This window comes from Aplidium turbinatum, chromosome 12 (genome assembly GCF_918807975.1).
Source record: "Aplidium turbinatum chromosome 12, kaAplTurb1.1, whole genome shotgun sequence".
In the NCBI taxonomy this organism is placed as follows: domain Eukaryota; kingdom Metazoa; phylum Chordata; class Ascidiacea; order Aplousobranchia; family Polyclinidae; genus Aplidium; species Aplidium turbinatum.
In genome coordinates, this window is record NC_137483.1 from 11789153 (window position 1) to 11804469 (window position 15317).

The 15317-nt window shown below is 38.4% G+C and overlaps 1 protein-coding gene across 1 annotated transcript; it reads right to left on the minus strand.

The window, feature by feature from the left end:
- Positions 1-229: 229 nt before the first annotated feature.
- On the minus strand, positions 230-11596 carry LOC145780588 (uncharacterized). The gene is made up of 14 exons (XM_082592214.1): positions 9800-11596; positions 8924-8957; positions 5941-6050; positions 5521-5673; positions 4978-5055; positions 4440-4648; positions 3561-3751; positions 3261-3333; positions 2653-2806; positions 2218-2338; positions 1857-1985; positions 1499-1569; positions 867-1061; positions 230-586 (listed from the first exon to the last, which is right to left on the minus strand). Exons 1-14 carry the CDS (start codon positions 11594-11596, stop codon positions 233-235), a joined length of 3669 nt encoding a protein of 1222 aa, XP_082448340.1. The 3' UTR covers positions 230-232.
- Positions 11597-15317: the final 3721 nt, after the last annotated feature.

Genomic DNA, 15317 nt, shown 5'->3' on the forward strand with positions numbered 1-15317 from the left:
AGCAGGTACATGAGCTTGTCGAATTCACAAGTTTTATGGTGAATATCAGTGTCACATTAAAAAAATGATGATTTTACCATGCGGAAAACTCAATGCTACTGACCATGGAAATTGCTTAAGAAACAGCGTTTGGAAATCACATTAATACGACTTATAAGTATTGGCCACAGCAATGCCAGTGCAACATAACACACAGAGTAAGGGATAGTAGCGCATGGCATAAACACAATTTTTACAGTGTCTCTCCTCCTAAAAGGTTTTCTGGAAGAAGATTATGGATCGGACTCATGATGCGGGACAGGTCCTCACCGGTGGCTCCAGACCAGGCGACATTTGGGGAGGCATTTGTAGGCCAAGACGCCCCAGAATGCACGTTGTTTGTGGCCGTGTTTCCCCAAAACGGTTGCGCGTTTCCTGCGGACACCATTGCTCCCATATCAGTAGGAGCAGCCATGGGTTGAGGAGGCGGAGGTTGTGTCATGACTCCTCCAGTTGATCCAGAGGAAGATACCAAGCGGTTCCCACTTGAAGATGTAGAGGCCCATGATCCACCACCCCCACTAGTGGCAGTCATGAAATTATTGACCTGAAGCAAAAATCAAGGCTAACATGTTGGGGGAAGGATCTTATGAAAGAAGAATGCCAACTGAATAACGACCTAGACATAAACTACTGTATTTCTCTTTTATAAAAATACATCACTTCCTAAGTTTAGACGTTAAATTGTTAAAAAATTTTGCTAGCTGAAAAAACTTTGTGAAGAGCTGATGGCTTATAATCAAGAAGCAGATGTAAAAAAATAATATCCTTCCACTATACATTACTGCTACTTATTCGTTTAAAAAAAAAGAAAGCAAATCACTAACATCTCTGTCCGTAGCAACAGTAGCCACCAGCATGGTAGTTCCAACCATGCACATGTTCAACGCCTTTTTTGCACTGATCGCTTCTTCAGGGGAGCGAAACTTCACCAGAGCGATTCCTTCCATTGGGCAGTGAGGTTGGAACGATAGCACGGTGCCATGCTGGGCGCACATGTTTTGCACAAAGGCAGGATCAACCTAGAGAAAAATCCTTGTTTTAAAAACTTTCTTAGGTTTTTTAACTGTTGAGACACGGCCGAGCTCTTTTTGTTCTGCTGCATGCGACTAAAATTGCGAAAAGAGCAAAACAAGTATTTGAAAAAGGTTTAGAAATTCATGAAATAAACCGGCACACACTTGTGACTGTAAGTTTGCATTACACTACTGTTGCGGTGGGACAATGGAAGAAAGTCTGATTACAAAATTTGCAAGAACGATCAGAGACTTTAGCATGAAATGCATTGAAAAAAAAAATCTATTAAAACCTTCATCTTCAAAGTGCATATAAAATAGAATCCATTGTATACAACGTAAAAGTGATGTAAATTGCCGTCCAAAAAACCTGTTCGGAATAAAAACGAACGGGTTCTATCAGTCGCATTACGCATGAGTTGAAATAAAACTTATAATATCACCTGTTGGTTGAAGTTGGTGAGAACGAGCCACGATTTGTTGCTGTCCTGGTTCGCAGTGTTCCAACTTGGATCTGTGCGATCAATGTGCTTCATGAAACAGCCACATAGACTTATGTAAAGTCAACGCTACTTCTCAGACAGCAAAATCCGTCATTTTTACGTTGATTCAACGCCTGCAGCCCAGTTTCGCTATATGTGGTGAACTACACGTTGACAAGTTATTTTGCAGGTGAAATAGTCGGCAATCTGATTTTTTTGTGTGAAAAAGATAAATTGTCGGCCCAGGCCTCAAAACAAGACCCTGTCTTTAGCAGTTAGGTTTAAAAGAGCATTTGTTATAGAAAAGATGACCACTCACTTTGAGAGCTGCCAGGCATTGGCTGGGTTTGTTGATCCCAGGATCCTCCAGAATGTTGCTGTTCTCCCCATGATGGAGCAAGATCTTTCGGAGAACGGAACGCGGATGAATTAGACACATTTGTGGGTGCTGTGGAAGATATATTATTAATTCATTGAGACCATGCAGGAGATGTAGTTCTTGTAGCATAACTCATCGGACACGATGAGCAAATGCAATCAGGTGAAATATCCCAAAATGCGGCAATATTGAACTATATTCATTTCAATGAGTCTTTACTCTTCAACCAATGAAGGACCTGCACCTCGCCACAGAGCACTTGTTTGTAGAGTGCATTGGTATTGACAAATCACGTATATACCTGTAGACCATAATTGAGAAGGGTTTGATTCGGGAAGGTTCTTCTGTGCTTGAACCAAAGATGTTGCCGCATCTTCTGGACCATCATGATCTGCCTGTGCTGACCGATCTCGGCTTAAAACCTAAGAAATATCAAGCTTCTAGCACACAGTGTGATTCGTAAGGGAAAATCATGATGCAGCGAACACCGAGTGAATATGCTCAGCTGGTAAGCAAAGTTACAAATAATGTTATAAGAATCTAAGTCACAGTTTCAAGAAAATTTACTGTACGTAAACTAAAACACCCATCGGTGAAATAGAACACTTACTATCGCAAAATCGACAGCATTGGTCTATACTCTATTTCTATACAGAAAAATAATGAAATCAAAAAATTTTAAGACAAAGTCTGACAAAATGTCACGAGTCTGATGACAATTTAAACCAAAACAAACCTGGTCTGCATCGCGGACTGTGTTGACTGACATAGCCTTGGCATTGGCAACACTCCCAGGGGTAATGTTTGGGTCGGTTTCAGGGTCAATATGACGGAATCCTTTCCAAGGGACGCCAGGAGTAAACTCGGGGGGTCCGACGTCGGCAAGTGCACTGGGGGGACACACCGACACAGTCGATTAGAGAACAGCAGCAAAACGTCTAGTCTCCGAGATTAGTTAAAAAGAGAGACAATGCTATTTTGGAATCAAACCCACACTCAAGTTAGTGAGAAGAACATGAACTGCATCTCGTGGAATTGCTCGCTATAAACGTGAATTTGTGCACCATCAGATCTGCTTCGTCTTGTCAAATAAGGTCGCTTTAACGAAGCTACACGACCATCGCAATGAGAAAGTGCTAAAGAACATTGAAAAAAAAATCCGTTTTCTCTTAACTTTCTCTTAACCACCATTTCTATCCAGTGATGTTTTTAAGTTAATTTTCTTGTGACTGACTGCAAGTGACCAAGAGCTACGATTAAAAACTGAACGTTTTCTCTTTCTATTTCAAACAAACGCATTAAATTAAGATATTACAAGACATTAAACGTCGACTCATAACTTACGCTGATGGATCGTTTGAAGCGATAGGTTGCATTAAAGATGGATCCACTGTTGACAACGCAGAAGGAAGCATACCTAAGTGTATGTATGATAAATAGACAGCAACCTTTTTCTTTTTGAGCATAAAAGTATATTAAAAGTTCATTGTGGAATAAAAACTATTGAAAGTGGATAAGCTAGCACCAGACAATAATGAGTAGCCATTTGATGCATACACATCATTACTTAGAGTAAGAAAATTCACAGGTAATTCAGTGTATCTATATTGAATAAAGCAATTTCCAGTTCAAAGTATATATTACCTCCATTGTCGAGAGGGCCAAATTCATCAAGATTTGCCCGGAAGGGCATCCCATTGAACCCAGTGTCACCCCCAGGGCCAATACCCAGCCCCATGTTTGACGGGTTGGGTTGCTGCGGGTTGTCTCCCATTGGACCGATGTTGTTCGGGCGTTTGTACATGAAGTTGTTCATGAATCGGGATTTCTGCTCTCTGCGTTGGCACAAAAAAATGAAAGCACATTGACACCTTGCTTTGGAGGGTAGATCATGCTTCCATCGCGGCACACGTTTTCCCATCGTGAATTTTTGTACAGTTTTTGCAACAAGAATACCATCAAATAGATTTAAAAAACGTTTATAGAATTTATCGTTGTCTTTGTGCATTACTGGGTATGCTTAGTAACACAGTGAAACTTTGCTCCAATTTAACCTAAGTCAATAGTTTTGTACACTTGTTTCACAATGGAAATATTTGTGAGCAAAATGCCTGAAACGCTTGGTTAATCCAAACAAGAATGCTGCATTAGTTTGGCATCTACTTTCATTTACATGTTTCAATATGAAAAGATTACACTGATCGCCGCCGTCGTCGTGTGACCTCTGAAGCCGAGGGTCTATCCTTTTACCACCCCTGATTCACGATGTTCCCTGACTAAGCTGGAAGGCTACCCGAGAGCAGCCAGGCTTTGTTTCATCATCCAAGACACGCAGACCTTCTACTCTATTAGATGGCTTGAAGATGGTGCAATCGCCATTCGCCAATGATGTGATGTGATGGAACCGAAGATGTTTGAAATAATGACGGATTTTTTTGTCTGGGCTGGGATAGGTACCACTTCTAAAGCAGAGAACAATTTTCTACGTGGCGATTGTAGTGGTTAAATCAACAAACAGTTTACCTGGGAGATGCCATAGTAGGTAATGGCAAAGCTTGAGATAAGGGATTCATGTTGTTCAAGGGGGACACCATCGATTGACCCCCCGGCCCTGTTCTGACACCTGCTAGATCCAACCTCCCAGTGGGTCCGTTCATTTTGTTTCCCATGTTCGGTTGGGCCTTATTGAGGTTTGATTGTTGTGTGTTTTGTATGATCATTGCCTTTTGGGCCTGAAAATATAACAGTGGCTACTTCATGCTGTCTATACTATAGAAAGCGTTGCAAGTTCAGAACACTATTTATTAGACAGCATCAAACCCACATATGGTTAAAAACAAGTGGTCAACCTTAGAAACGTTTAACACAGTTTAGCTGACGTGAAACTTTTGCTTGTTAATAAATTAAAAATAAAAACGGTTCTATTTTTGGCAACACTACCAACAGGAAACACTGCCTTGAAACGAGGAGAGAGATTAACTGTGTTTTTGTGAGCAATGCGTTAATATCGACAATCAGAATCAGCACAATCAGTCTTACTTAAAGATATGAGCCCTTATACCTCGATTTGTTGCTGACATTGCCTCAGAGCCCGCGTGAATTGCTCTATCTGCTGTTGACGCTGGATTGGAGGAATGGCCTAAAAACATAACTCAGTAGATACAATTACGCTTTAGTGTTTTAGCGGTGGCAATAAACTCGAGATTGATCTTAGACGAAACACACACGAAGGATCTTTCACTTGTTCTTGACTTTGCACTTGGTAGAATTCAATTGTATGTATTGCGTTTCTAACCACAGTGTTGCAAGAGTTACCAGTACGGCTATTTATACTTTGCATTGGGTTATGAAATTTTATTACTAAAGATTAAAAGGTGAACTCAAAATTTATCGTTGGTCAGTCACAGTCTACCAAGTGCCACCGTAAACCTCTTACAAATCTTTCAATCAATGCAAAACTTATCGTGGCTAGTCCGGAAAATCAACAAATAAATACCAACACGTAATTAAAAAACTCCCATGAACCGAACCCTTATTGTACTAGCATGTGTTGTATGTATTTACATTAGCTACGTGGTACTACTGGTACATGCAGAAAATTAACCTTATTTTCACTGATCATCGCCATTTTCATCTGCATCTTTTGGAATTCGTTGGTTTTATTAAGAAACTGTATAATATTCTGCATGTGTTGCGGAGTCATTTGCGGCGATAAGATGTGATTCGGAAGCAGTCCGTTCATGACAGCATGGCGGATCTACAAGACAAAAATGTTTTGCATATACTTTGTAGGTTTCATCAACTGCATCAAATTCGAGCTAGAAGTATTAAGATTCACTCATAATTTAAATTTTGTTGTAACCGTAAGTTTGTAACCAATTGCAGTAAACGCATTCATAAAGAAAAAAAAATATTGATTACATGCACAAATTTAACACGGTCTCTTTCTAGATCAACGTTTATCTTTGGGGATAGTTCAAAGATAAATGGAATCTAAGCACAGACAACTAATTTACATCCTAACCTGATGAAATTGATTCTGCAATTGGGGAGGCAAAACAGGAGGCATTTGGTTATTGCGCATCATCATTTGCTGGTTCACAGTTTGTTGAGGTGGCATTCCTCCTCTTGGACCTGCAAGGGAAATTTTGTCACGTTAACCATAAAAACGCACAAGCTGGAACCAGTAAGCTTCTGTCGGATGCATGCTATAATTGTAGTACTTTTCAGCCTGAGTCTTTCATTTCTCCATTGGGGTTGTGGGTGATTTTTCTCGAAGTCATAAAATTTTGACAACAAAAGTATCTTTTATATATCCCTCTCCCTGTTTTGCTTCAAAAAAGCCTGGTTTTCATCTTGAAACATCAAGTTCAAGCAGTTGTTTAAAGTGACTCCACCGCATCTATCGTTGGCATCTTAAATTTTTAAGCTCCTTCACGTCGTCATTCCATGTTCTTTTTTTCAATTGTCTTTTTCTCGTCACTACTTTATTCTAAAGTCGCTTCGTCAAGTTATTCTCATGCATTCGTTCAAGATGTCGAACCCAAAGTATCTTTTATCACTATTTTAAAACCGATAAAAGTGGTTTGAATTCAATTTGGACCACTTGTTTGTTGATTAGTCTTTACTACAGTTCAGTGTTACTGAACCTGCTGCAAATCTAAATGAAAACCATTAGCTCTACGACAGAAACAAACGTACACCTGGCCTGATATTCAAGTAGCTTCACAAACGCTGTAATTGCAAACATTCGTATAATGGGTAGAGAAAAACCACGTCAAATATTGCTGAAGTACAAGCGCTATTGAAGCTGTTAACGTACATTGTCTAAACTAAAGTATAAAGGTAAAAATCCTGGTTGAATTATCTTCAGTGCATTTTCATAACATCACTAAGAAAAATGTCGGAACCAAACTAGGTACGTTTGAATTGCAAGCACGTATATTATTGTGAGCACTCCCTTTCTGGTTCACTCTACTTTTGAGACATACTGCACTTAAGTGTAAGCACTGTTCAATCCTTATTTAATTTTGTTTTTACAAGTACACCAATCTTTTGTTGTTGACATGCTGCTTTTTATCTCAGCAGTGCACCACAGCTTTTAAATAACATTAAATAACATGCTACAGCTCTTTGGCCCAACAAAACCGTCACAACTTCTCATACACACGTTTTGTCAATCATTCTTTTAAAATGCAAATGCCACCACATACTCAATGCCTGTTGGCTGATGCAATGCTGTCCACAATGCCCAGTGTCTGATTTGTATGAAGTAGCTAACTTCATCACGAAGTGGCAACAACTCTTCACACAATACTTCAAGCCATAAAGCTATTCAAACCGCAAATAAAACAATGCCTCTAAAACGTCACAATCACGATTCTGAGCATAAACAAATAAGTGTTGGAGAGAGGCGTCCAGACAATGACTTGGTAAAGATTATCCGTTAACAAATGACAACAACGGTATTGGCTACTGAAAACAAGTATTTGTTGATATTTCCCTGCAAGTGCTTAACATTTTGAGCATGTGTATTCCAAAACAAATTTGCAATCATACATCCCAAGCAAAAATAAACATAACAGGAGAAAATATTTTGCGGGGATGACTTTTTAGCCCGTCAGATCATTATTCATTTAACTTAGACATATTGTTGTAAGGACAGTTGGACACTTTCTGAACTGTGTATCTAACCTTTTCTGTGTTCTGAAATATCTCATTGACAGCACCAGCCCAAACAAACTCGAAATCTTAAGCACTACCGTACTTTTGATTACTAAGTTTAAAGATATGTCACAACATTGCTAGGCACAGATGAGGAATTCCTTTATCATGTTTAGTCTGCCATTAATGTCAATTGTCAACCTTGCAAGGCTGAATCACATTACGCGCATAAAATGTAAATATAAGTTACAAATGTCAGCAATATGTTTATAGGGCAGGTAAACATCTTTTTCTAACAACCGGAAACTTTAAACTGTCAAATTATAGCAAGCGTCAAAGTAAGCCATCAGGCCATCAGTGGTATAACTGTTGGTAGAAAAGTTAAGAATAAGATTAATAAACACCAGGCTATGCATTCATTTCAATAAGTGTTACTATAAGAAGTTTAATAGCAAAAAAATTTGAAGTTAATTGTGGTAATTTGTCTATGTTATACTTGAAACATTAAAGCGTTATTGAATATAACTATGCAGATTTCAAGTGTTTGAAAGGGTGTAAAGTTTATTTGAGCTTACTACATTGAAGTAAAAATAGACAAAAAAAGTATGGTACACAGGTAGGTATTCTTCGAAATTGGTACTATATCTCATGTATACAAGAATAAACACAATAGTGGTAGTCCATTTATATTATATATAATTGGAACAATCACAGTAAAGAATGAAGACCAACGTAATTTGAATACTGCAATATTGCTTATGATCTTACTTATCTTCATACGATAAGCTGCTTATGAATTTACAGTTAAAAAGCAGTTTGGACTCAATTCAGACAATAACTCATTATATCTACAAAGGGCCATCACTTTTTAGTGCCAAGCAACAAATACCCACAAAGATAATAAAATTACTCCCATGACAATTGGCCTGAACTACTCTATGCATTTTGTAAATCAAACACAAGTATTAGTTAGTACTCTAATATGTTAACTACCGGTGGCATATCATGAACTTCATGTATCAAACTGTTAAGATACGGTACATGATTAAGTTCTGTGCTCAAATGCTTTACAGAATTAAATGCATTGAGCACTTTTTACAGAATTAGGTACTGCAAGATACAATAATATAATTTTATCCTTATAATACAGCGATTTTCAAAGTCCTGCTTGCAAGATGGTGATGGGTGTGCACTGTGCAGAAAATTAGGTTAGGGCCGGAGAGGTTGGTGATGATCAGAGTTAGGCTTTACCACATTTGTTTTCTTTGCAACAAAAATTAGTGGAAAAAAAATTGTGCACAACCATTTGTTTACGCAACTAAAAAATAAAAATTTCAAATTACCAAAATCCATGTTGTTCTTCATCATGTTGTCATTCTAAAATAAAAATAAAATGACATAAACTTTTCAAACACAAAACAAATCATTAAAAAAAACACACCTAGCTACAATATAAGCTTTTCAATTGGATATACTGACTGGAGATTTGGTATACAATCTCAGCATCACAAAACTATTTTGATGTTCAATCTGGTTTGATAACTGTTATTGTGTGTTTTAATTGATCTTGGCTGATTAAGGATTGCTGGATTGAATTTGTTTAATGATAAAATCTTACCCTGACTTGAAACAAACTTTAGCTGTCATACAAAGATGTTATCACAACAGAGATATCATTTTAACTACAGTACACAACTACACATTTATAATGTTACATTAGGGTAGTCCTTATGAATTTTTTTTTGCAATCTTGTTGGTGGTGGAATTTAGCTTCTACCATTTGTGGTTTATGATGTGGTTTATGAAAAATGTAAGGACTTGAGCTACTTCTAAACATGAAAAAATAAATTAAACTATTTTGCATGTGATATTTTTTTACTAAATACAACAGAGTTTTAAACACCTGGCACCAACAAAATTCCGAAAAAAGTGTTGAGGACCACCCTAATGTTACATTGGTCTAATAGTTCACCTTTATAAAGATTTAATGTCTGGAATGGTTTTTAACACTAGTCTTACTGTACTTAGTATTTACATTTTACAATCAATGCATTCATTCCCATAAGAAAATAAAAACTTCAAAATACAGTAAAAAGTGAAAAGGTTGCAATATCAGTTAGAAATTGTGCTGCAATCACGTTGTACAATGTGCTTGATTGCTATAACTACAATACAACAGTTTATAAAAACAACATCACTAAATATCAAAATTTACAAACCTTTCCTACTTGAGGTCCCCAATTAGATGCATTGTCAGGTGAGTTCCACTGTTGATCATTAGGCTGACCCCAACCTCCAGTATTAGGTTTATTGATATTCCAATTTCTTTGGCCATTTCCTTTATCCCATTTCTCACCAGGCATATTTTTCATACCCCAACCTGATGGACCATTATCACCAACCATATTAGCCTGAGTTGGGGATAAGTCACCCCAACCTTTAGGGGAAGGTAGTCTGTTAGGAGGCTGATTGGGAAGAGCACCCCAGCCTTTTGCCTCAACTTGTGAATTTACATTAGGTAATTGACCACTTGCATTTTCTGGATTGTTCATTCCAGTTTTATTGTGGTCCCACATATTGACTTTAGAGTATGCACCAGGATTACCCCATGCCGTAGTGCCATCATTTACAGTGTTTGGTCTTCTTGGATCATTTGGTCTACCCCAAGTTGATGGGTCAGTGTTAGAAGATTGTGGCATCATATTATTGCCCCATCCTGTATTTTGGGGTGCTGGTCGAGATGGTGGAGCATTGCCCCAACCAGATGATGGGTTGTTATCATTATTAGAAGGGGCACCGCCTCCACCCCAATTTGGATTACTTGAACGATTTTGAGGCCCGCCCCAACCAGATGAATTTGTGGAAGATTGACCAGGAGCGTCACCCCATCGGCCATTGTTCATTCCCGATTGTTGTTGTTGCTGCTGAGGATTTCCCCAACCAGAAGCACCAGAAGAATTTCCAGGTGCAAACGATGGTCGGTGTTGTTGCTGCTGTTGTGTTGGAACACCCCAATTTCCACCAGGAGCTGTAGGTGGGTTGTTAAAATTGTTGCCCCAACTACCTGACTGTTTATTAGCAGAAGACTCACTCCAGCCAGGAGCTGGAGGCATTTGCCCACCACTTGGTTTTCCCCATGCTTCAGTTCCATTACTAACATTGTTTACAGGTCTAACTAAACCCGGATTTGGATCAGAAATGTTCCAACTAGTGCCTTGTTGTATAGGTTTTTTACCCCATCCTTCATGTGAATTCACAAGTTTCTGGACAGGATCTGTCTCCACAACAGGTGGCTGAGGGACCGGTAGGATAGAAGATTCAGATATTTCCGGCTCATTACTGTTGTCTGCTGGTGGTTGTTCTGCTTCTGTAGTATTAGGAGATAAACCAGCAGAAGCAGCTTTAGCCCAAGTAACAGGTTGAGTACTGCTTGGCATCTGTGCAATTGATGCCAGTTGCTGACTACTTGTTGTCGAACTTTCGTCTTGATTACTTGAAGGTGTTGGCTCACTCCAATTAGCAGCAGTCGGTGCAGATTCAGTTCTTTGGGTGGCATGAGTGGGTGCTCCCCAATTACCCTGGTGTTGCTGGGCAGATGTAGATTTACCCCAAACTGCAGTACCATCATCTACCCCAGATGAATGACTCTGCCCCCAAGCTGGCCCTGGGGAAGAGGCTCCCCAACCAGTAGCAGTTGATGGCTGAGTTATTTTAGCACTGTTATCAGAAACTCTTCCCCAAGCACTTGAATTAGTTTCGCTATTTGAGGTTGTGTTGTTCATGTCAGAATTCCTGTTTGACTGTTGCTGAGTAGTTTCGTGTGACTGTGTTGTGGTCAGAGTTGGCTGCTCTGATTGCTCTGAAGCTTTTGCGCCAAGTTGTGGCCAACTTGCTGGGTTTGTTTGTGGTGTATTTACTACCGGATGACTCCAGGAGATGGAATTGTCAGTTTGTCCAACAGTTGTTGCCGACAAGCTAGTTTTAAACTGGTTATTCCATGGAGCAGTGGAACTCATTTTACACAAAATGTATACATATTATTTTTCATTCTACTACACCAACCAATATCTCTGTAAAAGAATTTATGATTATGAAATAAATAGAAACATTTTTATCAACCTTAACAAACTTGCTTCCAGGCAAAGTCTGTTCTTTGGCAAAAATTCATTAAGTTTTCTGATGTCCATATATTACATATGATAAAGCTTTGGTTAGATCTCGACCGATATATCGGTCAGTCGATATCAGGAGTAGCCGATATATTGTATCGGCCATTTTTCGCCGATAAACATCGGCCAGCGAAAGCACACTCAAAACCAGTCATACATGCCTTTAGAAGAAACACAAGTTGCTCAAACGTGCTTGCGAAGCATGAACAATTGTTGCGAGAATATAATTTCCCGCGCATTCTAGTGCGTGCATCTAGAAAATGTTAATATACTGTATTCCTAAGCTTCCATTCAAGCAGGAAAACTTTCGAGTTTTACATTGCTTCAAGGATTGATGACATTGAATCAGTGTAACAAAGATGAATTCTTCGCAAAGAATCGATGGAAGCTGGGTTTTTTTTTGGTCATTTATCGGTCATTGACCGATTTTTTAGCAAAATGTTCGAAAAAAATATAGTCAATTCGGTCAAAATATCCAAAAAAATACATAGTCAATTTGGTCAAAATGTCCGAAAAAAAATATATGTTGAATCAGCTACTTGAAAGGAAATATTTTCATCAGAAAAAATGACCGAAATAAGTAAAAAATTACCGAATTTTTTCAATTTATTTCGGACAAATGACCGAAAAGTCTCAGCAAAAAAAAAAACAGGATGGAAGTACGGGTAGTCGAGTACTTCTACACTAATCAAGCGCAACTTAGTTCAAGTCTTACGTCACAATGTCTGGCTTTGATCTCCGTGTGATATTGATAAGGCAAGGTCGGTTACAAAACTAGATTATATGAGTAGGCTATTACAGCAAGATGCAGCAAAATTTGTTAAGCTTTGGTATTAGGCTACAGTAAGAAAGAAAAGGCCCCGGAAAAATTCACTTTCACTCACATGACATGCAAAAATAAACCTAAAGAAAAAAGCCTAGTGAAGCTTTGCACTGCAGAAAATAGTTGCTGGCAGTGTAGAAGTTTTCCGACTCGTGCCCAGAGCATTGTGACGCAAGAAGCCACACGATGCATAAACAGCGACCAATGCATAAACTTTCTTGGACTGGTTTGTTGTTTAATAACTTTGTTGGTAACAAATTTTTCGTAATTGAGATATATCGGTATTGGCCAAAAAATTTCATAAATATCGGTATCGGCCTGAAAAAGTGATATCGGTCGAGCTCTAGCTTTGGTTTGGTTTGCGTTGTTGTACCACAGACATACAAAACAACGTTACTTCAATGGGTTTAACACATTTTATTACACAAAAAAAATACAATATAATTAATATTGAATGAAGCTGTTCACCAGGCATTTAGTTAATTATCATAATAAATGTTTGTCTGTTCTTATTCTGCATTAGATGAACGAATACCATGTTATATTCTTAAACTGAAACACCTTTGACACGTACTTAATCCACTTATGTCTTTATCAAGAATTACTTTAAATTTGCAATATACATAAAAATGAGAATTAGAAGAACATCTGACTATGCACTATAATCAGAGCTCGACCGATATATCGGTCGGTCATCCGATATTTATCGGCTGATATCAGCGGTAGCAGATATATTGTATCAGCTACTTTTCGCCAATAAACATCGGCCAGCAAAAGCACACTCAAAACCAGTCATGCATGCCTTTAGAACAGTGGTTCCCAACCTTTTTGTTGTCACGGACCCCTTTAGACAAATTATTAATTCTGCGGACCCCTACCTAAATTTTGCCTGAAACTCAATTATTGACTATTGTAATAATTATGCTATTCAACTACTGTACTGTTTCATATTGCATTGCCGCTGTGACTCCTGCGGCAAATATCAGGTTAAACAGTTGCTCAAATAAGAAAATGAATGAATTGTTCAAGAAATGTCAGCAGTATTTGAATATTAAGGTGACCCAAAGTGCCATACAAACTTTGATTGCACCGCATGCTTTCTATTACATAATAGACGAGCCAATCCTGATTTGAATTGACTGTAATCGACATGCGTTGTGGTAGATGTAGTTTAAGGTCAATTACACATTGTAGGCAGCAACATAGATCTATTTTAATGCATACCGGTACAGTTTATTCTCGCGGGCTTGAGCTTGACACATTTGCATTTAAAGAGAGAAATGAAAGTAAAAAAATTGCTTTTCGTTTTTTTTTTTCCAAAATTCATCAAGGTAATCACGGACCCCCAAATGCCTTCTCACGGACCCCCAAGAGGTCCGCGAACCCCGGGTTGGGAACCACTGCTTTAGAACACAAGTGGCTCAAACGTGTTTGTAAAGAGGGCATTTAAACTCTTTCGTTTTAATTCTGTGCAAGCGACTGCACACAAACCATTTTTGCATGCAGCACGTGGGTAGCCTATGCATTTGAATGTCTTGTTTTGTGCATGTGGAAAGGCGCTCTTCTAGTTGCCTATTCAACTGGTGCTGCCTGGTTAGAGTTCGTGATCCAATTGCTGTATTTGTGCTTCTGTTTATCAGGCTAGTGGCGGTGACACCAGTCTTTGTGCGAATCCTAGCAGAAACTCCTGTTGCATTGGACTGCTTTACGATGACAAAAGATTTTCTCTTCTTGGCATAAATGCTGAGAAACTGTGTTTTTTGAACTATAATTTGAAACTGTTGAACTTTGATTATTGAATTGAACACAAAGCAGTATTGCATTTGGTTGTTTCTGTGGTTTTTTTTTGTGATTAGTGTTAAGAATGGTTTTTCTATTACAGCAAGCAATGCATAAACTTTCTTGTATGGTTTGTTGCTTAATAACTTTGTTGGTAACAAATTTTTCGTAGTTGATATATATCGGTATCGGCCTAAAAATTTCATAAATATCGGTATGGGCCTGAAAAAGTGATATCGGTTGAGCTCTAACTATAATATTACTTACAGCAAGCAAGTCAATGGATATTATTGCAAGCTTTATATTGTTTATAAACTGGGATAGTATTGGTTTCTACCATGGGCATGGCTACTAAAAGACATTTTGTAGACTTGTTGCCTGCATGAAATGGATGAGAAAAATGTGCACATGAAGAACAGTTACTGATTGAAATTTTCTAATAATGATACCTTGTAGGCCTCACACCCGATCGCCGATAAATGATCTCTGAAACTGCCGTGCCAGTAGGCCATGATTGGTTGCCGGCTTTCACAAGCCAACATTTTTCTGCTTGCGTTCGTATTTCAAACTTTTTCTCTTTGTACCGGTACATGAAACTTTTTTTTCTTCATATGCTGACATCACATGTTGCTGGTAAAATTTTCTCAGAAAGTCTGAGTGTCGTCCTACAGAAACTCTAAGATGAGATGTACACTTATTTGGGAAGCAGTACATTTAAGTACAACTACAAATATGTTTCAGGTTCTCGTTTGAGTTGTTCTTACTTGAGTGAACGGAAAAACATGATATTAATTAACAGATTTTTAAGAACACAATGTTTCATTTTGACTGCCAGCGCGAGAGTTTGGTCGCCGAAAAGAAACTCTGGTAGGCCATGCTTGGTTGACGGAAAAATGAAGGAACTTAGAGGCCTGTTCCTGCCTTTCAGCTCCCAACCCTTGAAATTCATGCTGCTGCTGTTCACAC

What these genes read in the sequence shown, in the direction of transcription:
- LOC145780588 (XM_082592214.1), bottom strand. Translation starts at nt 11,596, where the DNA reads ATGAGTTCCACTGCTCCATGGAATAACCAGTTTAAAACTAGCTTGTCG. An exon ending in CCTACTATGGCATCTCCCAG is followed by an intron (nt 3,752 to 4,439) that starts GTAAACTGTTTG and finishes GTGCCAACGCAG; the next exon opens with AGAGCAGAAATCCCGATTCA. An exon ending in CTGTTGCTACGGACAGAGAT is followed by an intron (nt 587 to 866) that starts GTTAGTGATTTG and finishes TTTTTGCTTCAG; the next exon opens with GTCAATAATTTCATGACTGC.